Genomic DNA, 25918 nt, shown 5'->3' with positions numbered 1-25918 from the left:
GGTCAACAAATTACAATTAGATAAAACAAATATCTTGTATTGGTGCGTAATCGCTATACTGTCTATTTTCTGTTTAGTTCGCTTCATCAAATTTTATGACAACTTACAATCTGAAGAGTCCTTTCATTCTTTTGTTTGATTATTTGCTTGATGGCAACCTGTAAAGAGAAAAACAACAAAAGTTAATTTCTCTTGAGCTGACTAAAGCGGCTCACCTGACACTGCACACATAACTTTAAGGTTTGAGAATCTACAAACTTTAAAACATGGTTTAGGTCAAGTGGACATACAAATTTCAGCAAACATTGTGTTTAATATAAATACGAGTGCATTACCGGAGTGCCATCAGATATACGGATCCCTTTGTACACTCTGCCACCGCAACCTTCCCCAAGCACTTCATCCTCCAAGAGTTGATATTTAGAATCAAAAGGCTCTGAAAAACACACAGAAAAATGATGAGGTGACAGTACATGTTAACACTCATATACTCACAGATGAAAGGTACAGCATACATTTCCAGGTACAGAAGAATATGATGAAGAAACCATTTCACTTATTGGTGCAACCCACCGTAGGAGTAATGAAGTCAATACACTCACCTTTAGGCACTGACGGATCAGCTGGTTTCTTCTCGCTTGGCGGTTCAGAAGCTTGTTGAACAACATTTATAACTTTTGGCTTGACAACTTTATCATCTTCTGGCAAGGGATTTCTGGGATTTTCAAGAGCTTTTGACCCAGTATTTCCATCTTCTTTTGACTCAGGATTTTTTGCTTTATTTGGGTCAGGATTTCCACCACCTTTTAACCCAATATTCTCTGGAATGGCACCTAACGTCTGTAGCCTGGCATTGGCTGCAGCGATGCCACCAAAACTGGCCAGATCCGCACCATCCATGCCATCAGGAATAGCTGGATCGGCATCTTTTTTCACTTTACTCTTCCCTTTTTTTCTAAAAGGGTTGTGAAATGAGCGGCTCTTTGAAGCCTTTTCTTTTTGTTTCTTTAAGCCAACACTCTTTGATTGAGAATCTGCCAGATCAACAACTTCCCTGGCATCAGGGATAGCTGGATCGGCCTCAATCTGTGAAGTCGGCATCGACTCCACTTTGCCCCTCTGGAAGCATCCAAAGAAGCGTTGCGTCAATGTCATGCGTTTATCCGGACGAATCTTTGGTTTTGATTGGGGGCCGGCCAGAGCAGGAACATCCATGCCAACAGGAATATCTGAAATAGCCTTGGGCTGTTGAGTTGGCACAACAGTCACTTTTTCTCCCTGGAGGTTAGATTTGCGGCTCTTTGAAGCCTTTTCTTTCTGCTTCTTCGGACCAACGTAGGTCTTTGACTGTGATGCAAGATCAACAACTTCCCTAACATCAGGGATAGCTGGATCTGCTTTAAGCAGGGGAGTCGGCACTGACTCCACCTTGCCCCTCCAGAGACAGTCAAAGAATGCCATTCGTTGTTTTTCCGGTTTGATCTTATTGTTTAATTCAGAGCTCGCCAGACCAGCATCATAATTTAGATTAGGATAAGCTGAATCCGCATTAAGCTGTGGAGAAGACCAGAGGTGGGTCAGACAGACAGACAGACAGACAGATAAATTTTTCCATCCAAGGCTTTTTAGCAAAAAAAAATGCTTTAGCGCTTAAACGCAATGTCAATACCTCAAAAAAACATTTTTTTAAATAGCTTTAACGCAAATAAATGTGATGTCACATGATAGATCTTCATCACGCGCAACCTCTGAAGGACATAACAGCAAACAATAGCCGCTCTTATTGCAGCCTGAGACTTTCTGTTTTGATTTGCAGAGTCGATCCTCCATATACACAGAGGGTACACAAGCTGCACTGAACTTACTTCATGAAGTGCTGAAATGTCAATCACTTATCCATAAAATTATTCATGTTTATTCTCCTAAATATTACATTTTTTGTCCTCATAATCGGGTCATTTTGGTGAAAGCACATTTATTTTAAATTACCGAGACCACAAACATCAGACTGGACCTGGCTAAGCTTTTATTGTAAAAGCATTAGAGAAATTAGGTAGATAATTTGCTCAAGATCAGATTTTTTGTGATACACCAAAAGTAATGTCGCTTTCATCATTCGTGATATCACAACGGACACCATTTTAGCACCATTTGAATAGAAAACCTTTAATACGCATATTCACTTGGTCGATAACAAAACCTAGATGGAAACATGTCTATAAATGGACAGATAGTTGTATTAAATGTAATGATGTAACAAACCTCTGAAGGAATCAGTGTTTCCACTTTATCATTATGAAGGAATGGCTGCTTTACTTTATTCCATCCCTTCTTTAATGATTTCAAGACTTTATTCTCGCATTTTTCTACACCAAAAAAGAAAAACAAAAACAAATGATAAACTATTAGAAAATTCATTATGACAAAAGAGAATGACAAAGAACCGTGGTCAGTAATAATACTTAATAAACACATTTAACAAACTGTCCACCCAGATACTATTTGATTAAATATGTATATGTAATTGAGTATCTAATTCTTTATAACAAATTCCTAAAAATACAGCAATGATTATTGCATTAATAATGCTGTTAAAATAAGAGTTTAAAAGACACTAGAAAAATGGTCTAAACTTAAATTCTTATTGTAAGATGCTTTATTTTACAGACTTTAATGTAGTAAGATATCAGTATCTGCAAGGGCCAACAAAACTATTGAGGAACAAACATGGTACAGTTTTAAAGATTGTCAAGAACACAAAATTTCCATCTGACCTGTGGGGCTGTTCGCCTCCTCAAATGCAGGAGTAAACTCCTTTACTCCTCCTCGTGGATGTGAACTCCCGGCGCGTCTGTCTAACAAATGTCCGTTGTTCGGGACAATGTCAGGGACCGCACTTGGTAGGACAAAATCCATTCCACCATCATCACATCTCCATCCCAACACTGCAATTCAATAAATAATGTTATGAAATGAATGCTTTAACTGAAGTGATCAATATGTGTCTAAAACTTGTCACTTATTTTAATCTATTATTTATTCAGCTGTATAAAATAAATATCACATTTGCAATAATAAGAATAACAAGACCCCATACAGTGGCAATTCTTGTTTTTAATTTGGGGACAATTTATCATGTTAATGTCTTGTTATGAAGTTGTTGTCAGAGCATTTTAGATACATGTATTTAAAATCTGTATTTTAGTTTAGTACTTTTGCATTTTCAAAATATAGAAAATCTCTTAGACAGCAGAAATGATAAACATCAGACAGTAACATAAAGGCATGCAAACAATGACATGATGTTGTGTATTGTGTTATTGTAAATCTGATGAGACAATAACATTAATAAAGCTGTTTTAGCATACTAAACATAAGATAAAGATTGAATTTGTTTTTATTTTGGGGCTTTGTCAAAATGTGGCTTTCTGTATTGCTTAAGTGAGAAGTTATGCATTGTGCCAAAGGAAAAGTAAAATGAGGTAAAAAGTACATGAGCACCACCTAGTGTCTATCTGTGCACGTGCATTAAGAATAATGTATGTAAACTTATCAGCATTAAAGCCACATTTTGCTTTCATTTTCTTCTTACTTGTTGGGATTTTCTCCTCTCCTCCTCCATTAGGATTCATACCCCCGGCAGCGCGCCCGATCTGTGACGAAAGTCCGATGTCAGGGACAAAGTCACAGGTCAACACAGCATTCGGTAGGAATGAATCCATCTCTCCTCCAAACACTGCAATTACAATTCATTAAATTAATGCCTTCATTTAAAATTATCATTTTTCTTTTTGTCTAAATTGTATTGAAGCTGAGAGGGACCATGCATTATTATTATTTTTGCTTGCTTGTTTTCTCGTGATCATGACTTTATTTTCTGGTGATCTCGAGATAACAAAAAGTTGTTTTGTATGTAATTTCCTGTCCATAATCAGGGCCGGATTAACCATACGGGCAACTAGGCAATTGCCCAGGGGCCCAAGACCTCCAAAGGGCCCAGGGCAGCAAGGGCTACTTGATGGTCTTGTAAATAATAATAATTAAAGTGACACCATGTAATTTTTCAACCTTCATAATAAATTTTCAAGACCCTTGTGATAGTACATTGACTTTAAATAGGTTGAATGACATGTCTACCATAGCCTGACGGGGTCTGTATCACTTTTACTCGTATTTTAAAACTTAGGGTTTCTGGTAGTAACCAGAGCACAAAAAAAACTACAAAATTCGACTGCTTTACGGCATACGTCACTTCCTCCACACAATTTGTTTTTAACGTGAATTTTGCTGGAGGCTTACTTAAGGAATGTAGAGAGCAGCTTCTATTATGTGACTCTGTGGCACAGTCTTTAGCGTCACGGACCTATGACACGGGGGACCAGGGTTCGATTCCCCTTTAAGGCAATTTTTTATATAAACTCTTGATTCATACATAAATGCGATGTTCTTTATAAATGACGGCGATTATCTTGCATATAGTTCCCTGTATTCACATGCGGTGTTCGCATATTTACCTTTCTTTTACTGTGTCTATGATATTTACATTACAATCCAGGATGCAATAGCAGTCAAACTTGCTCAAACTCACACAGTGTAAAACCAAACCCTATTCATTCACCAATCAGATCCGAGCGTTTCTCTCTTCTCTCTTCCTCATTTGCTGCGTTCCGCTGTCACTCGCATGACGTATTACAAAGCGGCAGACTTTAGGTCTGCTTGGACCACATCGGTTTACTTGGATTTGGAGCGACAATTTTCACACAAAAGAGAGCAAAAACGACCGCCATTGCGGAAAATCCTGGTGGCGAGGGAGAGAGAGAGACGATGCAACAATATTTGTTTGGGAAAGGGCAAGGAAATACGTCTGGTCGTTTCTGAATTGGAAGGCTGCAGCCTCCGGAGGTCAAATATGCAGGCTGCATACGTCATCAAGCCTGGGTTATTAAGGTAAACTGAGCATTACATTCGCAAGTCATAAGCATACTGCAACAATTTAAGATTAACTAAGTATAATAGTCAACTTTGTAATTGTTAATATTGTGAAATAAGACAGTCTTGATGACGTATACAGCTTAGAAATACGACATCTGGAGGCTGCAACCTTCAGATTGAGAAATGGCTTCTGCCACGACGAGTTCCTCATCAAAGGTTGTAACATGACTGCGTTTCTCCCTGTTGTCTCAAAATGTTGATCGTTTAGCGTTTTAAATGTTTAGTTTTTAGTTTAGTTTTAAGGTTGGCCAGTTCCTTTCCTTTGCGACAGTGCTGCGGCGCTTGTGGGCTCTAGGGGCGCTAGAAGTGAAAAATACATGTCTAGCACCCCCTAGTGGCCAAAAAGTTTCATGGTGTGCCTTTAAGTAAAAGGCTATTTTCATTTTTAGACAATGCTTGTATTATATGCAAATAAGCTTTTTATATAACTATGCAAATTAGAGTTAATTAATGGTCATCTTAAATGTGTATTAAATAAAAACATTTACACCATTAAATTACAGATGGTAATGTTATCAATAGTTGTCAGATAATAGCTATTGAAAGAGTGGATTTTTTTCTCCTTCAATGCATGTGTTAGCCACAGTTTGAAGATTGTAAACAGTTTATTTAATTTTAATTAACAGTTGAGTAGCTTTTGGCCCTGAGTTAGATGTTAATTAACACTAAACTAGTCTAAAAGTCAGTCCAGTTTCCCCAGCTGTAAATGCCATTGGCTGTTAAAGTCTTTTTTTCTCTTATAATAAACTGATATGTTGATAATACATTCAGTTTATGTGTTTATTAGTACACTTTCAGAATGCTCTCAGTTACATGAATATCTATACTGTATGCATCTGTAAGTGTGGTGGTGCATATGGGGTGTCACGCTGGGACGAGTGAGCATAAGGGTGAGAGGGAAAACAAAAATCTAGACTACACCACTGCAGCTAAGTCACTGCATTGACATGGCAGAAGGACAGTATGCCCTTTTGTTCTGGGCACTCTTCCTTCACTCTTTCAAGTAGCCATCCGAGTCTTGGCAGTGCCTGCTTCTAGTTCTCCAGTGGAGCGAGTTTTCAGCCATGGTGGCATCATTCTGCGTCCCTATCGTGCACAACTGACTGACAGACTTTTGGCCAACTTGATCTTTTGCAAATGCAATGCAGTATAGGGGCCTCCCTCCACCTGTCCACAGCACACATTTTCTTTCTGTGGTAAGAGGACTTGAAATGACTTGAAACTAAAATGGTAGGACTTTGGACTCGACTTGAGACTTGTTGGCTTTGACTTGTGACTCGACTCGGGACTTGCCTCATCATTGACTCGACTTGACTCGGGACTCGAAAGCAAAGACTTGAGACTTACTTGTGACTTGCATAACAATGACTTTGTCCCACCTCTGCAAAATAATGTATCTGGTAATCTCCCGCTGGCCGCTTTATATTAAACAAACCTTCAACACAGGCTATTGCGCTACAAAGAGAGACGCTGTGTTGCCTATGACTTTGAACGTGAGTTGAGAGCGGTTGAGAATCAGTCTCATGCGGACTGACCAATGAAGAGAAGGCCTCAATTAAGACCCTCTCCTCATTGGTCAGTCTGCATGAGGTGGGTCAAAGGTTCGCAGAGTGTTACGTGACGCAAGGCGTTGCTACAACAGAAAAAACGAGACATGGAGAAGCTAAGTAGGAGCGCCAAGCGGAAATTAAAAAAGGAAAATGACATCAGAAACGCAGAAAATGTAAAGTATAAACAGTGGTGTAGTCTACGTGATACGCAGGCATCTATGCGATCCGATCGGCGTTTGAAATCAAATTACTATAGGGGGCGAAAGTGACTGGGGAGCAGACTGGTGTGGCCCCACAAGAACCCACAGGCGAGTGACAGCAAAGTACCGCGAGAGCGATTGCAGTAATCACATGGAGAAATCTGCTTTGAATCGCTCTCGCGGTACTTTGACATCACCAAGAGGTCTGCTTAGCACCAAATGAAGTCGAACGTGCAGTGTAGCTGCTCACGCGACCCTGAAAATTAACCGACCATGTGGAAAAGTGAACGAGTGGAGCAGTGCACAACATAAAGTCCGGAGAGTTCACAAGACACATGTGAGTAAACAACATTTAAATCATCAATCCAGTTTATTACTTTATCTGGAGGTAAGGCTCCAATAAAATAAAATAAGCCAGTGTTTATGATGGTTTTTAGCTGCCTTTCAGCATGTTTGCTTGTGCACAGTGTTAAACTTCCTGTCATTTGTATATCTACGTTCAAGTAGCCTATATGATCTTAAACTTCTGTGAGGAAATTCATGTCTGCGTTGATGTTCAGTTCAGTTCAGACATGCAAATTAAAGATCATTTTCTTCACTTTGGTTTGGGTGTCTAATATTAAGCTATATGATGGTCTTGTAATAATAATTAAGTAAAAGCCTATTTTCATTTTTAGACAATGGTAGTGCATTTGTATGAGCATTTAAATATTTGTAAATCAAAATACACCTGATGACAGTTAGAATTTGAAGTATTAAGTATATTTACTGTATATCACAGTAATATATTCTGTATATGACCATATTATGGTGATCCTGGGGTCGTGATGATGGGGCCCTTGAATATTGTTGCCCAGGGTATAACAAAATGTTAATCTGGCCCTGTCCATAATAATTAGTGTATTTTAAAGTGAACTGCTGATGCATACGTGTAGCAAATAATTTCATATAGACTACTAAATAAATAACGAATGGGGCGGTTTCCCAGACAGGGATTAGACTAGTCTGAGATTTAAATGAATTTAAGAGCTGTCCAAACTGAAAACAACTTGCACTGACATATCTTAAAATACATCAGGCCCTTTGTTTTGCCTCAAAATGCACACAAGTAATGTTTTTAGTAAGGCATGTTTGTTAAAACTAGTTATATTTCCTAAATAAATTAAGGCCTAGTCCTGGTTTAAGTTAATCTCTTCCTGGGAAACCACCCCATAATGTGTGTGAATTTAGGGACCATCTTTAAAGTAATAATGTACTAATGAAATAATGAAATAATGAAATGTAATAATGAAAATTAAACATATACATCCAACAAAACATGGTTACCGGTACTTTATTAAAACCATTGTTACCACAAAATAACCATGGTTTTGCTAATAGTAATCAATACACCAATAAACATGGTTACTACACTTTTACCACATAAAAAAACATAGTTAATTTTCGTGAGGGATATTTAAAAACAAGGCCTCATAAGAGGTCATTCTTATCTTAAATTGCGGGGATGTTTTATTCATTTGGTCGCTTTTTGTTAAATAAATGGACCAGAATTTGACTGCGTATTATGCCAGTCAAGAAAAACGGCGGGTGAAATATCAAGTACACGAGCACCACCTGGTGTGTCTACATGTACACGTGCATTAACAACACAATAACTTTATGTAAACTTATCAGCATGAAAGTCAGACTTTTTGCTTTAACTCGCATCTTACCTTTTTGGCGTTTCGCCTCATGTGTTGGATAAACATCCTCCATCTCCTCCTCCTCCTCTCCTCCTTCAAATGGATTTAAAGAACCGGCAGCGCGCCCGACTTGTGACGAAAGTCCGAAATCAGGGACATAGTCAAAGTTCGGCACAGCATTCGGCAGATTAAAATCCATATTTTCAACATCTGCTCCTTCCATGTCCTTGTCGGACAATGGTGTTACAGGACGAAACATGATGTGAAAAGAAACTGCAGACTTAACTGTGCTTAGACTCGGTTCACAGACGGTTGAAATCTAAGTAAACTGTCTGTCCGTACACAGTGCGTCAAGCAGTTTAAAGTTGCGAACTATTTGAAAGTCTGCAAATTCACTTGATAATCTGTACAGTAGCGTTCGGAGTCAACCAAAGGCAAGCGTTCAGATCAGTCAAATGATACCGGTCTCATCTGGCTGAGCGTTTTATAGGCACCGATTGTGATGTCATAATGTCTCTATGACAACGATAAGTTCTACAGTATGGTTGTCATGGAGTTTAATGACTTTGTTCTGTTTACGGTTCAACTGTGATGAGATTTATAAATATATATATATTTATGTCCCCTGTGTTGTTTAATTAAAACTATTTACAACTTTTGGACTTTTATTGTAGATATATATATATATATATATATATATATGAATAAAATCTCTTTAATATGTCTTAATGCTTATTACTACTTTTTAAAATGTATTTTACAGTATGTATAGATGCTATTTTGTATTAATATATTTAGACCTATTGTGTTATTCATTTACAACCACTAGATGGCGCTATGTTAATTACCAGTAATGTTAAAAGAAAAGAGTATTAGTCGAGAGTAAAACACAGACATGCTCAGATTGTATTGAGATTTTATTTAAATCATCAAAAAGCATCAAAGGTCATATATTTTAATGCATGATACATACAAAAGTTTTTTTTCATTGCTCAAAATCCTTCACACATATCAAATAGTTAAACACTGGCAAAAACAGACATTAAGTTAGCTAATAATTCCTCATCCCTTACAGCAGTTGAAGCATCAGCAGAGTTATATATTGCTGGGTTTATTGCAGGGTTAAATTCACTAAACACTTAATATTAATTCCCCAACACATTAAAGGGGTCATATGATGAGAATGTTAGCCTTGCCACTTTGTAGGTTTGAGTAAAAATGTGTCGTTTTGGGTGTGTTTTTTAAAATGCAAATGAGCGGATAAAGTGCAAACACTGATCACAATGATGGTGGTTTGTTGTAATTCAAACTCTATTGTGCTGTCAAGTTCTTCTTTTCTCTCTCTTTCTATCTGCACTAAACGGCAGTGCAGTGGTTGGAGAGTTCAGATTAAGGAGGCGGTATTATTCTAATAAGATATCCTTATGACATCATAATGAAAGCCAAATTTCAATGACCTATTTTTGCTCACACCTACAAAGTGGCAATGCTAACATTTACATGATATGACCCCTTTAAAGAACATTTGACATGTTGACTGATGAAGAACCACCACAGAGACTAAAAGGTCTTGGTGGTGGACAAAATACTGTATGAGATGAGAGGAAAAGATCTTAAAAAAGGTTTCCACTACCAAAATTATTTTGTCTGCCCCAAACCAATTTTATGCAACAATCTCCTATCATTGGTCAGATAACATGAAGCCTAAATTAACCTCCTGAACCCGAGCTTTGGTTTGACTTTTTTTTTTCAGATTTTTACCAGCTATTTTGGGGAACCAATAAATATGATAACCAAATATTTTTCTATGAACATGAAGCAGTGTATTTGTCCATGTTTGTGTATAACAAGTTCCTGTTACAAAGAATTAAGTATTATGGTGCAAACAACAAAAACATTGATGTCCACATATGTGACATCCAGGTCTTAGGAGGTTAAATGTGGCATAAAACAACTGTAAATAGAGATAGGCCTTATTTAAAAATTTACCTTGTTAAAGATATCAAGATTATATTGTTTAAATTATAGATTTTATGTAGAAATCTCTCAAACTTGCTTCACTGATACTCTGAACTTTATTGAACTACATCTAAACACAGTTTAAAAATTATCTTCATTCACTGTTATATTTACCTTTAAGCTAAAGAAGACTGTACCATATAACATTAATCTATATAAAGCACTGTACCATACCACCAAAAAGATGTTGAAATCATACTTTCTGTTAATGCTATTCATTTTTATCACCACTAGGTGGCGACTGTAGATCAAACATGCAGTCACTGTTTCATTTCTCTGCAAAGGTTTGAGTGGAGACGAGCACGTGGACCTGTGTGATAATAATAAGAGATTATTCAAAGACATATAACAATGATGATAACTTTAGTATAGGGATAAACATTCCCTACTAAAAAACAGCTAAAACCAACCTAACCTAGTTGACCTGGGGCTAGGGTGACCACCTGCTAATAAGCCCAAGGGGGGACAAGGGGTGTGTTTCTGAGGGACAATGTGGGACACTCCCTGGCCCGGCGGTGCACCCGACCCACGGGCCGACTTATAGTGGTTTACCCATTTCTAGCACATACCACCTTACACTGCAAAAAACGTATTTTCTAGAAAAAAATCTTGAATTTTTGTCTTGTTTTCAGTGGAAATATCTAAAGATTCTTGGATGGAGGTGCTTTTTCTTGATGAGCAGAACGACCCAAGAAAATAAGTCTGGTTTTTGGACAGAAAGATATCAAATTTAAGTGATTTTGTGCACAAAACAAAAAAATCTGCCAATTGGGGTAAGCAAAAAAATCTTAAAAAATTTTTCTAAAACACTAAATTCAAGATTTTTTCCTTGTTTTATGCACAAAATCACTTAAATTTGATGTTTTTGGTCTAGAAACTGGACTTTTCTTGTGTCGTTTTGCTCCTTAGGATGGGGCATCTTAGTTTGGGAATTTTTGGATATTTTTACTGAAAACCAGACAAAAATACCTAGACATTTTTTTCTTGAAAATAATTTTTTGCAGTGTACATGGCATATTAATAATGCCCTATTCCCCTAAACATGATGTATGCTCATGAATAGGCCAACCAATGTGTATTTTTTTAAAATAAAGATTCATAATATTTTGAACATTCAATGATTGACAGATGCACTTTCATTTACGATTTACTTTAGCTATTTAATTTATTTTTCATTATAATTTATTCACTTTAAATAAATTATAATATAAAATTATAGAATTAACAGGAATTGAAGTTGCTCAACAACACAGATACAGTTAAAAAAAAGTCTTAACTCACAACTCCAGGTGTTCACGGAACGAGAAGGGGGAGGAAGGATGGTGAACTTGCATGTTAGTAAAGGCAGGTGCAGGAAAAAAAAACTGTTCAGTGCTTTGGAGACACCTTTAGGACTTTCAGCCACAAATATTTATTTTCCCAGTCTTTCTTGTACCCACACCTTCTCTTTTTAATTGCTGATGGCGGTGCAAAGTCAGTCCATTTTTCGAATTGGAAAGCGCGCATCTAAAAGGGATGCACGTGCGTGGCTGCGTGCGGACTGCGCTGTCATGACAACAACGAAAAGTTGACAACAACCTAGTCAGCAGTTCAAGCTGAGGGGCAACAGTAGCGTGCGAGTGGCGAGCGAACCTGAACTGTCTAGTAATGTTCGTTTGGCTGCCTGGGGCTCAAGGATATAGAGCGACCAACTTTTTTTAAGCAAGCATTGATTATGCGTGACACGGTCTCAATTTGCGGGACGCATGAATTGGGCTTCAAACGCTGTGCGTTCACGCGCTACGCGGGACGGGTGGTCACCCTACCTGGGGCCCGTACCATGAAAATGGTTAAACAAACTCAGGGTTACAGGATTAGATTCAGGTTGACAAAACCAAGCCAATGTGCAGGCCTTGTTGGTAAAAGTTATTTTCATGGTACCCAAAACCCAGGATTTGCACAAACTAATCCTAAACAAAGCTGGCTAACCAACTAAACCAGCTTCATGGTATAGGCCCCTGGTCTCCCAGTTTGGTTTTAGCTGGTGTAGCAGGCTGGTTTTTAGAGAGGTTTTTAGAGTCCACTTTTAGCTAACCAGCTTTACCAGACTGAAAGCTTAGAAGAGTGGTCTTAGCTGGTTTACGCTGGTGCTGCACGCCTGGCAAAGCTGCATACATCTGGTTTTAGTTTCTGTGAGCTTTTTTTCCAAACAAAAAATGTGCACCTAGAGAATCCAAATAGACACATGATAACAAAATAAGAAAGAGCACTACATACTACATGACTATTCAAAACTTATCTGCACACAACAGCACAAAACTATTTCAGAAAAAAAAACATTTGTACATTATAACAATATACTTGTTATGTTGAATGTGGTCGCTCGGGAGTCGGGAATGAACTCCAGTGATTATCTGTTTCAGTTGAAGGCCTATTTTACATCGCAAGGAGAAAACACACACACACACGCGCGCACACACACGCACGCACGCGCAAATGCTTTATAATTACAAATGCCTTACGTTTGCCAAATAACTTATGCTTATAATGCTCAACATTGCTGGTAATACTCACATTTCCCCCACATATCTTATTTTCTGGTGTTTATATATTTTATGCATCAGATTCATAAATATGCATTTACATAACATGTCATAAAAAAATGAACCCACATGAAACTTGTGCCTTAGTCATCTCCACTGTTATTTTTATAATCAAAAACAGCTAATATGAAACAAAAAAACTGTAAATACATGATCAACATAACAAGACAAACTTTTACAACTTACTGTATCTGAGCAGCAGCTTTACTGATCGATGCATCTCTCGTACTCTTAACAACAACAAAAAAATCTGCAGTCGACGATCCACAATTTAGATGTTTATATCTTACGTCTGGAGAAAATCTGATTGTATCTTTAAGCTATGTGAACTAACAAAAGGTTTAACAAAAACAAATAAATGGAAAACATTTTACCTGCCTTATTAAATAAATACATCTAAAGATCCTAAGATGTATTTAAACAAATTATTGGTTTGCTTTTTTTAACCAATATAAAACTATAACAATATAAAACATTGACAAACTCGCAAAAGTAAGGGGGAAAAATGCAACTTGAATCCTATGTATTCTATAAATTCCTATTTGTGGAGCAATCCCTTACGAAACAAAAATATATTGCAGTATATTGGAAAATATCATGTAATATATTAGGCAACATATTCCCATATATGGGATTTAATATTTATATTTTCCAATATATTAAAATATATGCATAAACCATACATGTATTTATGATACATAATATATTGCAATCAAGACCAAGAAGGGCATGATATTTTTTCATGTAATAGTTTGTCTCTATATGCTTTAATATATTGCAATATATGCATAGACCATATATACAGTATTGTTCAAAATAATAGCAGTACAATGTGACTAACCAGAATAATCAAGGTTTTTAGTATATTTTTTATAGCTACGTGGCAAACAAGTTACCAGTAGGTTCAGTAGATTCTCAGAAAACAAACAAGACCCAGCATTCATGATATGCACGCTCTTAAGGCTGTGCAATTGGGCAATTAGTTGAAAGGGGTGTGTTCAAAAAAATAGCAGTGTCTACCTTTGACTGTACAAACTCAAAACTATTTTGTACAGACATTTTTTTTCTGGGATTTAGCAATCCTGTGAATCACTAAACTAATATTTAGTTGTATGTGTCACGACAGGGTTGGAGAGACAGGACGCAAACGCAAGGTTAAAAATAAATAACATTTAATAATAAAAACACGAGGGCAGACATGGTGAAGGCAGGAACACAGGAACATTAACACAGGAACAGACAGGGTATCAATGACAATGATCCAGCAGTGAGCAAACAGAAGACAGAGGTATATATACACACACAGACTAAATGACAAACAGGTGTGATGAGGCAGGTAATTAATCAATGAATGTCCAGGTGATAACAATCGGAACAGAGACAAGACATGACACGGATTAACCGTGACATTACCCTCCCCTCTACGAGTGGCTACCAGACACTCACATAAAACAACAAAAACAAAGTCTGGTAGCGAGAGTCCAAGGGAGGGGTGGAGGGCTTGGGGACCCTGGCGAAGCCGGCAGCCGCCGGGATGAGACCAACAGGACGGTTGGCCGGACTGCGCCAGGAGAACCGGAGCGATCGCTCCGAGAAACGAGGCAGACGAATTACCCCCCTCCTGGGAATCGTCGACGATCAGATGCCCCCAGAAATCATCTCCCATCCCCTCGCGGAAACGGAGACCCTCGGTAGCGACCCCGGGGAAATGATCGGGCGTGGTCCGTTCCGGATCCCCCTGCGAGCAGGATGGTGGTCCTCCGAGGGACCGTCGACGACGACTCAACCGTTGGGGGACCGCCCGGGCCGATCCTCCTCCCACAGGAGCGAGCGATCGCTCACGGTGGTCCCCAAGAGACATCGGGGCTGATGGGGAATGAACCCCGATGTCACTACTCCCCCTCGACGAAACTCCTGGGGGAGCTGCCCTCCGTGAACCTGCTGCGTCCAGTTTGGCTGGATCATTCTGTCACGACAGGGTTGGAGAGACAGGACGCAAACGCAAGGTTCAAAATAAATAACATTTAATAATAAAAACACGAGGGCAGACATGGTGAAGGCAGGAACACAGGAACATTAACACAGGAACAGACAGGGTATCAATGACAATGATCCAGCAGTGAGCAAACAGAAGACAGAGGTATATATACACACACAGACTAAATGACAAACAGGTGTGATGAGGCAGGTAATTAATCAATGAATGTCCAGGTGATAACAATCGGAACAGAGACAAGACATGACACGGATTAACCGTGACAGTATGACCACAGTTTTTTAAAACTGCTTGACATCTGTGTGGCATGGAGTCAACCAACTTGTGGCACCTCTCAGCTGTTATTCCACTCCATGATTCTTTAACAACATTCCACAATTCATTCACATTTCTTGTTTTTGCTTCAGAAACAGCATTTTTGATATCACCCCACAAGTTCTCAGTTGGATTAAGGTCTGGAGATTGGGCTGGCCACTCCATAACATTCATTTTGTTGGTTTGGAACCAAGACTTTGCCCGTTTACTAGTGTGTTTTGGGTCATTGTCTTGTTGAAACAACCATTTCAGGGGCATGTCCTCTTCAGCATAGAGCAACATGACCTCTTCAAGTATTTTAACATATGCAAACTGATCCATGATCCCTGGTATGCGATAAATAGGCCCAACACCATAGTAGGAGAAACATGCCCATATCATGATGCTTGCACCTCCATGCTTCACTGTCTTCACTGTGTACTGTGGCTTGAATACAGAGTTTGGGGGTCGTCTCACAAACTGCCTGTGGCCCTTGGACCCAAAAAGAACAATTTTACTCTCATCAGTCCACAAAATGTTCCTCCATTTCTCTTTAGGCCAGTTGATGTGTTCTTTGGCAAATTGTAATCTCTTCTGCACATGCCTTTTTTTAACAGAGGGACTTTGCGGGGGATTCTTGAAAATAGATTAGCTTCACACAGACGTCTTCTAACTGTCACAGTACTTACAGGTAACTCCAGACTGTCTTTGATCATCCTGGAGGTGATCATTGGCTGAGCCTTTGCCATTCTGGTTATTCTTCTATCCATTTTGATGGTTGTCTTCCGTTTTCTTCCACGTCTCTCTGGTTTTGCTCTCCATTTTAAGGCATTGGAGATCATTTTAGCTGAAACGCCTATCATTTTTTGCACCTCTTTATAGGTTTTCCCCTCTCCAATCAACTTTTTAATCAAAGTACGCTGTTCTTCTGAAAGATAGGTCCTGACCAATGATCCTGACCCACACTCCTAATCAGTAGCTGGCGGTAATGCACCTTAAAGTAAAACTCACCTGCCAGTAAAACTCAAGAAAAAGAAGAAGAAGAATGTTAGAAAATCCATCAACAGTAGAATCTGCGAGGTAAGACACCAGGTGAAGAGCAAAAGCATGGTTATATAAGTCATTTAAATCAGTGAAGAACCTAGATGGACTAACCAGGATAACGGACTGTTCTTTTGGCAATTTATTTCTTTGCTTTTCCACGGTTCCCAATACTTCTTGAAAGTATTTATTTATTCATAATTGTCTGTGCATTTTGTTTTTAGATATTGTCTTTATATTGTATAACTGCACTGCTGAAAGTTTGAAATGGACATTTGAGTTGCTATTTTGTATATTTTTTGATTAATGATACTCTTTTAAAATGTAATTTATGTAAATTCAATGCAACACATTTATGTAATGTAATGTAAAGCCAATCACATTTCCTTTGACTGACCATATGCAAAACCTTTGCATAAGGCCTGTGTAGCTCTGCACCTCAAATTGGGTTTATTATCTGTGCCTGATTAAAAGAAAATAAAGGTGGCTTTTGATACATTACCCATCAGTCTGTGTTAATATGTGGTGTAATTGTTTGTATATTGCATATTTAAGTATTTATATATTTTAGATGTTACATGTACATATACTGTATCCTCATATATGTTCATGCATTGTATGTGCATTTTCTCATATATGTACACATATTGTGCATACATTCACAATAAATATGTACATATTTTCCCATCAAATTTTCCATATGTAAAATGTATTCCACAATATATCGAACACATATCTACGTATATATTTCCGTTCCAATATATTTCTTTTAATATTACCATATTAAAAGAGTGGTCAGGGGTGTTCACTGATATGCTCACACAAAAATCCCAGCAAATTACGCATTCCAACAGGTTTTATCGTAGTTTTTGCCAACTCCATTGACTTGTATTAGATGTGCTGTGAGGTATTACTCCGCGCCGGGAACTTTGCTTCTATTCTTGCAATTGGCAAAGGCGGATTAGCGCCACCACCTGGGCTGGAGTGTCTAATATTCATCCTCTAAGCGGAAGAATATACAGGTGTGTGAGGTGTTTGGAAAAATAGGTCCACAAGTTAACAACGAATGCTAAAACAGCTGTTGGAAAGCATCTTTTGCAGCGATTTTTGTGTGAGCATAATAGTGAACACCCCTGACCACTCACTGAGTTTCACGTCTTGGTAAACGAAAGTTTAATGCATTTTAGGAAGGATTGTTCCAGTGCACCATTAAACCCATTGTAGAGGTGGGAGGTGAAACACAAACACCCGAAAATTCTCGGGGCAGCCGCATATGTCGAAATTTCAGTTAAAACCGTTCTATTTCATCATAAACAATCTGAAAACAGGGCTTTAAGTGTAAAATACAGAACTTGTCCTTTAAGGCAGACTAAAACAGTGGAGTCGGGATGGTCATTCTTATGTTTCACATGGATTTTGTTGTTGACAAAAAGCATTCGGGTGAAAGTCAAGTTCAGGTAAAGTTACACCGGTTGAAACATTCATCCGCAGTGCGGACGCTGCAGATAAACAAAGATAGCAACACTTTACGATACGGGATTGTGGTTACCGCGACAACTCTAAATCATATGGTAAAGCCAGTTGTAGCCATTTGTGATTGACAGCTATTCATCCAGCGCATCTCCCCGCATGGATCATGGGATCGATTACACATCCAGATACAGAAGCCACATTTATGTTGATAAATGTAAACGTGTCCTGATATACTGATGATACGATCTGCGAGCTGTGAAAAATGCAAGATTTTGTATGTTAATGCAAATAAACCTTTTGCCTGAATCTTTTGAGACATTGAATTTTTTTACACTGAATCTTTTGAGACATTGATTTTTTTTTACACTGAATCTTTTGAGATATTGAATTTCTTTTACACTGAATTTAAAAAAAAATGTGATAGGCAAAAAAACAGTGCTAAAAATTTGGTGGCTTTTAAAATTCAAAGTCTGATTTAGATCAAAATAAAATGTTAAAAATTTGATGTAAAAAAATTCAGTGCTAAGAATTAGAATTCAAAATCCAACGGCAGTTTTACTTTCATAATATACCCCTGCCTGTTGTATGTGCACTTGCCGGATGATTGCCATTACTTCCCTGTCTGTTCCTGTTTTACTCGCCGTAGTATGTTACTCATGTTTTGTTTCCTGTTTTATATTAAATGTTATTAATTTAATGTGAACCCTGCGTATAGGCTAGTGACAAATGGTCAAAAAGTGCTTTCGTTTTTGAGATACCCCTACTGGAGGTAGAACTAAACCCAATAATGTTTTTCCTCATCTCTAAGGTCTCCCATATATGAAAAGGATTCTTGTACTGCTAAGATTGTTAAATTAATAGATATTGTTATACACCCCAAAACAAAAAAAGGACGAAAATATAGCCTGTCCGTATGGGAGTTAATATAAACTAGTGCAGATCAATCATACAAGCTCTGAGAGCTTTGAGATTTGGCATGTTTGTAGTCAAGAAGTTGCTTTACTTACGAGAAAAGACTGGATGTTAATATCTTGATGTATGGTAAAAACAGACACATGACATAAACGCATACCGTAAATAAGCAGACTTACACAAATTTAATATCTATGCAGAATGTTTTCATTTACTTTGTGGTTGCTTTGCCAGGGATTATCATAGAAACATATGTCACAAGTCGGGGTGGACCCAGATGAAAATAAGGTCACGCCCCTTTTTCCACCTCGAGGAGATTCCCAAAGCCACCCCAATGACCAGACACACAAGGTAGGCATAAATTAAAATGTACTTTATTTAATTTATTTAAAATTAATAAATAGGGCAGGGAAAAAGGGGAACTTAAAATAACAGCCCCTCTAGGCTCTCTTCACAGTTCGTTATCTCGGCGTTCACGCTGTCTCTCTCTCTCCACAGATGACTGCTGGGACACAAAGGCACAGTGAATCGGTTTCCAATGGTTTCTCTCACCTCGTCGCTGACTACAGCTTTGGGTAGGTATGGCTCTCTTCACAGTTCGTTATCTCAACATTCACGCTGTCTCTCTCTCTCCACAGATGACTCGTCGCTGACTACAGCTTTGGATGGGTATGGCTCTCTGCACAGCCTTCACGACACACTCCTCTTCCCTGTCGATTAAGCCATTTTAACAAGTTATATTTCACTTAACAGGGTGGCGGACTTACGGTGGCTGGCTACGCGATGCGTCAATCTGGACAGTGGTTTCCTAGGTGGCGCCGGGGGCCAAAACCCTCTCGGCGAGCTCGTTGGTCTATAGAGGGGCGAGAACGTCACGCCGGCTCACCGGGTCGAGCGCTGCCCTTTCCTCGAGACCCGTTGGTCGATCGAAAACTGGACCGGGGCGCCCTTTCGTCGAGACCTCGGGCCGGCGGATCTCCTTCGCCTCAAGCTCTGTGATGATCAAAAAGACACAGGTAAGGTAGCAATATCATGGGTAATACTCACACACCGTCGGTAGCACAGGTCTTCACCGCCACTCCTAAACTCAAGTCCGCCGAGCGTTTGGCTGGAAAAATACTTCGAGATACCACTCCGTGATTTTACAACTGAACCACACTCACAGCATATTCATGTACAGGTCTTACTCTAGGACCGTTCTTTCCTCTTCGTCGTCTCAGGAGCGAGTGACTGGAGGCGGGGGTACGTCAGACAAGACAACAGCAATCCCACTGCAATACACAGCATTACACAGCACCACTTCAAGTGAAAATTTCTACATCCAAAAGCTCACCCACCACTCAGTGCACACATTAGACGCCCGTCTTCCTTTACTTTGCTCTGGACGAGAATGTAGCGATGGTGACCAGCCTAGCGTTGGTTTTCGTCACTGGAGTTGTTTTCCTCACAAAGACCCTTCGGCTCACCCACCACACTAGCTCAGGGGTAGGGCCTTCCACTCTCCTTCGGAAGCACTCAGAGAAACATACAGGTCAGGTACATACACAACACTCCCATAAGAAGGTTTCCGTTACTCACAACTGCTGTAATTCCTCCGTCTTAGATTGCCTTCACGCTGCAATAATTCCAGATGCACAGATAGGGCGTTTTCCAGCCACCATCAACACTTTTCCACAGACGTATACTCACAACGGTGCGTCTTGCCTTCGTTTCTTTCATCCAAGATCAGCATTCGTTTAAATCCTTCCACCTACAAGGTCTTCGGTATCTTCCTCAATGTAAGTCTATAGTCCAGACGAGAGAGAGAGAGAGCAATACAACAATCCAGAATAGCGTACCCGGCGAGCCCAACTCAGCGCTCCATACACACCAACAACAGGGATACTAAGCACCGCTTCGGGGTGCTCCTCCTTAAAGATCCCCGCCTGCCTTCCTTCCTTTCGCCTCCTGTGGCTCTGTCCTCTTTCCGGTCGCTTCAGCGATCCCCGGATCAGCAGTAGGGATGGCTCCCGCGAAACTGACGTTTCGACACTGTGTCGAGATCCCGAAGCGTACATGTTTCGAAACACTGCTCCGAAATGTGATTCGAAACACCCATGTCACGTGATGAAGTGATTCGAAACACCAAGCGGTGCATTTCACAAGTATTTCGAAAGGTGGCGTACCTGTCGAATCTGCGTCGAATCTTAAACTGACAGGGTAGGAAACAAATCTGACAATACCTCATAGATGCGTTTTTGGCAAGATCAAATACTATAAATTACTGAAAAGAAGTAATTTTTCATCATATGTATGTAACACTTATAAAAAAATGCATGCCAGCAAAAGTGTCCCTTGTGTGAGAATGTTTTCAAAGGCTGGAGAAATTATATGTAAAAATGAATCTGGTTGAGTTTATCAACACAGAACAATTTATATATTTGAATAAAGATCTTTATATGTAAACAATGTGGCATATTATGGCTTGATATATTTTATGAATCTCTTATTATTTATTTGGTATATCTCTATTCCATTTTTTTTATTAAATAGACCCGAATAGCCTATAGTTATCGACAATTGTGAGACTAAAAGCTCATGTAGTTGTCAAACAGATGTTAAAACAACAACAAAAAGCATTTTTTTATGATGACATAGCGCATGCATTTCCCGGGTTCGATCCTAATATCTACGCATGAGAGTCGAGAGCACTATCCACTCTCCCATCCTATCGCTTGTGTGTCAATCAAACAACATGTGTCATACAATTTGTCAGCGCTCATCTAAAATCTTGTCAAGGCTGCTTCATGTAAAGACATGCAAACGATCGCTAGGTGTCACTGTGGAGGCGGTTTTGGATTGATGTTTCGAAGCCTCGAAACATACGGCACAATTGATTCAACTGTTTCAGTGTTTCACGAAGCCTCGCTCTGCCCACCACTAATCAGCAGAGCCTTCGGGCTCTTCAAAAGGTGCGTGTCTTTGTTTGCCTGTGGCAAAGGAGCTTCCCCCGTGTCAATCGCTCCCCGTGTACATCGCTCTCGTGTCCATTGCTGCCTTACTTGTGTTCCTATGAAGCTATTTATGTGTCTCATCAACCCCCAGCCTCCAATCACCGTTTGCTTCAAAGATGCTTCGCACCTGTGGCTCGTAAAGCCCTGATATCGTTGCCCTGGAAACCAGGAAGTGAGAAGGTCCGTCCTCGTATATGGCCCGGTGGGGAAACCTTCCGGGCGGAACCAAAACTTCCCTAACTTTGGTTCCGCCCTCAAAAAGATCGTCACCTTATGACACATATATGATGACTTGTTGGAAAGGTGGGGTTGTGCTGAATCTGGTAATACTAAATATGTAAATATAGCATGACCAATCAGAGTGTTCTGTCACTCAATTTATGAGGTGTCTATAATGAGAGAAATGGAACACTGACATACTGTAATTTAGTCCAAAGCAGGGGCGTAAGCAGAAATTGTATTTTGGGCGGGCCGGGGCAAAATTGAGTGGGCCAATAGTTTATCCTAGAATAAAATGACTTAAATAATAATTAAACCTAAGAGTAGAAAAAAGAATAGACAATCTGCAAAAACAGTGACATCTTTCCTTTGCAATTTTCGGCGAAGGCAATAATAAAACACTGTCTAAACATGTTCAACCAACACATAGCTCAATAAAGGCTAGACAAACCAGGCCAGGCAGTCTTATTTAGGCTAGTCAGTAGTGCAAAAACAGTTCACCTGAAATAAAGTAGGCTAAAAGTAACAGGAAATTGAAATAATGAAAACTCTCAGCAGAGCACGGTTTGAAATAAATAACAACACACTGCCTTATTTATATTAAATCAACCATATACAGTGCAATCAGCCTGTGGAAATTAAGCTTTTGTGCCAAAAAATAGCAACTCGTTTAAATTAAACAATGTAACTTAACCTATAAGGCATACATCTATACACAACACACCACTTAGTTCAATCACTTCCCGAGCAAAAATTAAGGAAATGAGTTAAACAACCCCAGCGGGCACCTTGATGTCAATTTGACTTCAAATATTAGGCAAGATTTGATCAAGATGCTGCAAAGCATCATTTCAAAGTTAGATTATACATTAAGTCCTTCTGGTGGTTAATTTGTGAAAATATGAGTTTTATTCCATGCTGAAATTGATTGTGTAAGGATATGGGCCAACATGTTTGACATTGAGTTGACGTCAAATCAACGTCATGTTATAGGCGTTCAGTTGATGTCAAATTGACATCAAATTGATATCAATGTAAATTTAAAATAATAAAAAAATTAACTGGGGCCTCAAAATGCATCCATTTGGCACATATGTTTTGAATCATATGTTGTTGGATTTCTGCATAAAAGGGGACTTCTGCAACTTCTGTGGGTAAAACAAATAAACAAAAAAAAACTATTTATGTAAATTACTGATAATTAAATAATTAAGTGAACAGTAATTATTATATTTGACCAACAAAATATACTGATTTGCTTAATTACAACAAAAAATTAAAAAGTGCAGCATTTTTGCTGTAACCCCACATGAAGTCCTTATTAAAAAAAAAATCATATTTTATGTTTAGGGATATTATATACTTTAAAATTAAAATACATTTGCTGTAATTGATAATGTAATTGTAATACCCTATAATGTAAGCATATACAGTATTACAACTACATTGTAATAATTTATGGAAAATTTACATTAGTTAGATTTTTCATAGTGAACATGCTACATATTTTTAAATTATTTAGATTTTCTTGTCTTTAACTGATAGATGCAATGCTAGGGTTCTTAAAAAAATCATATTTATTTTAATTTTTTAAATTTTTAATTATGAAAAATGTAGAGCCTACAATGCCCATTCATATTCTCTATTCCTAATACCATCTGTAGATGGCGCCATAGCTTTTTGACATTCTTCGGTTTCTCTGCAGCTAAAGAATGGACTACAACAATTTATTTATTTTTGTGTGTAAATTGATGCAAACCTAGTATGACAATGTTATACATGTATACACGGGAAAAAAATTGAAACACACGTTCACCACAGTAGGTGGCGGTATGCACCTATGAAGTTGGTTCGCAATCCGCCATGAAATCAAAAGAAGAAGAAACACACGTCATCACGCCCATAGATAATCAAGCATCGATACTTCCCTTACTGTTTCGAACCATGATTCGAAGCCTCAACGAGGGTGTCGAAAACAGCGCCATCTTTTGGTTAATGAAACACATAGCAGTCGCTTCTGGAAGAAGCTCCGTCAGTGAAGCAACAAGCTGATGAAATTCAGATGAATATTAATATTATTTGTACAAATAAAGCTAAGACAACATGTGTGTCTAATGGTCAATATATTAAATGCATTTACTCATTCAAATGTGGCAAAATTTTCAGTATTAATTAATAAGAGCTTATATTCATACGATTCAATACTGTATTTTATTGAATAATGTTCACACTCACAAGTATATGTACATACAATACTATCTATTCAGTATTATGTGGGACTAAAATGTGAATAATGCAAATAACTGCCAGCTCAACCAAACGGTTGAGCACATTTTGAGTCCCTATATTTTATTGAGAGGAGTACCTAACTTAACTCAAGCTGATTGAGCCATCTCTACTATTTGTGTAAGATATGTTTTGCCAAAAAAAATCCACTAGATATCAATGTATCAATCAACAGCACTTGTCACAACACATCTTGTTATGTGGATTTTAGAAAGAAAAAAATCACTTCTGTTATATGAACTGTTCTTGTTGAAATTTTGCAAGGAAACCATATTTTTTTGACATATTACACTGTAAGAGCCCTAACTTTACAAAATTATGTAACTTGGTGCCATGAAAAAACTTTTATATGCTTTGAATAATTTTTCGGTTGATTTGTCACTTAATGGTAAAAGTAGAAAAGCTAGGGTAATGTTTTCAGATCATCCATTTCTGCAGTCAGAGTGTACTATTTGCTATGAAATATACATTTCTGATCATTCACATCTATGAAAATGACACAGCTATTGTTATTTCTTATTTAATATATTAAGATCATTTCTTAAGTATGTATTTTTGCCACTTCTGGATATTTTTTTGAAATAACTATAATTAATTAATATAATTAATGTATGGAAATCATAATTACTGATTAATTAATCAATAATTACTTCTTAAATGATGTTTTAAATTGTTTGAAGGATTGTTTGCAATGTTGGCTTACTCTACACAGCATTGCTGGTTTACAAAGAAATGTTAAAGGGGCCATGTCACCAGACTTTTTTAAGATGTCAAATAAATCTTTGGTGTCCCCAGAGCACATATGTGATGTTTTAGCTCAAAATATCATATAAATAATTTATTATAGCATGTTAAAATTGCCACTTTGCAGGTGTGAGCAAAAATGTGCAGTTTTGGGTGTGTCCTTTAAAATGCAAATGAGCGGATGAAATGGAAACACCGATCACAATGATGGTGGTTTGTTGAAATTGAAACTTAGTTGTGCTGTGAATTATTTTCTCTGTCTCTCCCTCTCTGGATTAAAACACTGGAAATGGCAGTGCTGTGGTTGGAAAGTGCAAATTAAGGGGTGGTATTATATAATAAGGGCTCCTTCTGACATCACAAGGGGAGCCACATTTCAATTACCTGTTTTTTCACATGCTTACAGAGAATGGTTTACCAAAACTAAGTTACTGGGTTGATCTTTCTCACATTTGCTAGGTTGATAGAAGCACTGGGGACCCAATCATAGCACTTAAACATGGAAAATCTCAGATTTTCATGCCGTGACCCCTTTAATTTATCTAAAAAAAAGACAAAAAAATTATTTTGCACTACCAAACTTGACAGTGTGTTTCTTAAATCATAAAAAACTAATATGCCATTGTATTACTATCTTTGGCATTCTTTTATTTTAGGTTTTAAATGCAGAATATCCTTATTTTTGTTAATTTTGGTCATTTTTATTGCAAAAAACATGAAAACATGTCATGTCCTGCGTTAAAATGAAAACCTGAAATATTTTAATATGTTATACTTCAATAAATAAAGAAGATTTAATATACAAAACCATTTTATTTGGATTATGTTTGTAAAAAATTAGTATTATAGTTCATATTTTCTAATTTCCATAGTATGTGTTTGAATTCCTTTAAGTGACATATCAACCGTTTGGTAGAGGCCGATTTTTAAAAAAT

General features: G+C 38.1%; 2 protein-coding genes and 1 long non-coding RNA gene across 3 annotated transcripts; all 3 read right to left on the bottom strand.

The window, feature by feature from the left end:
* Positions 1–20: 20 nt before the first annotated feature.
* LOC141368857 (uncharacterized) lies at positions 21–1593 on the bottom strand. The gene is made up of 3 exons (XM_073873649.1): positions 603–1593; positions 336–436; positions 21–158 (listed from the first exon to the last, which is right to left on the bottom strand). Exons 1-3 carry the CDS (start codon positions 1459–1461, stop codon positions 87–89), a joined length of 1032 nt encoding a protein of 343 aa, XP_073729750.1. The 5' UTR covers positions 1462–1593; the 3' UTR covers positions 21–86.
* A 573-nt stretch (positions 1594–2166) lies between these two features.
* LOC129415599 (uncharacterized) lies at positions 2167–8911 on the bottom strand. The gene is made up of 4 exons (XM_055169637.2): positions 8455–8911; positions 3593–3736; positions 2775–2945; positions 2167–2366 (listed from the first exon to the last, which is right to left on the bottom strand). Exons 1-4 carry the CDS (start codon positions 8681–8683, stop codon positions 2167–2169), a joined length of 744 nt encoding a protein of 247 aa, XP_055025612.2. The 5' UTR covers positions 8684–8911.
* Positions 8912–19099: 10188 nt separating this feature from the next.
* Positions 19100–22008, bottom strand: LOC129445038 (uncharacterized). Its single transcript, XR_012372016.1, has 2 exons — positions 20320–22008; positions 19100–20244 (listed from the first exon to the last, which is right to left on the bottom strand). It is a non-coding gene; the product is annotated as an uncharacterized lncRNA (long non-coding RNA).
* Positions 22009–25918: the final 3910 nt, after the last annotated feature.

The sequence above is a fragment of the Misgurnus anguillicaudatus genome, chromosome 11 (genome assembly GCF_027580225.2).
Source record: "Misgurnus anguillicaudatus chromosome 11, ASM2758022v2, whole genome shotgun sequence".
NCBI lineage: Eukaryota > Metazoa > Chordata > Actinopteri > Cypriniformes > Cobitidae > Misgurnus > Misgurnus anguillicaudatus.
This window is presented reverse-complemented; position numbering and strand designations above follow the sequence as displayed.

Excerpts from the sequence above, each read along its gene's own strand:
- LOC141368857 (XM_073873649.1), bottom strand. The coding sequence starts at position 1,461 with ATGGCATTCTTTGACTGTCTCTGGAGGGGCAAGGTGGAGTCAGTGCCG. Across the intron at positions 437-602 it reads TGATCCGTCAGTGCCTAAAG|AGCCTTTTGATTCTAAATAT; the intron begins GTGAGTGTATTG and ends TGTGTTTTTCAG. Across the intron at positions 159-335 it reads GTATATCTGATGGCACTCCG|GTTGCCATCAAGCAAATAAT; the intron begins GTAATGCACTCG and ends TTCTCTTTACAG.
- LOC129415599 (XM_055169637.2), bottom strand. The coding sequence starts at position 8,683 with ATGTTTCGTCCTGTAACACCATTGTCCGACAAGGACATGGAAGGAGCA. Across the intron at positions 3,737-8,454 it reads TGAGGCGAAACGCCAAAAAG|TGTTTGGAGGAGAGATGGAT; the intron begins GTAAGATGCGAG and ends TTGTAATTGCAG. Across the intron at positions 2,367-2,774 it reads GGAGGCGAACAGCCCCACAG|AAAAATGCGAGAATAAAGTC; the intron begins GTCAGATGGAAA and ends TTTTTGGTGTAG.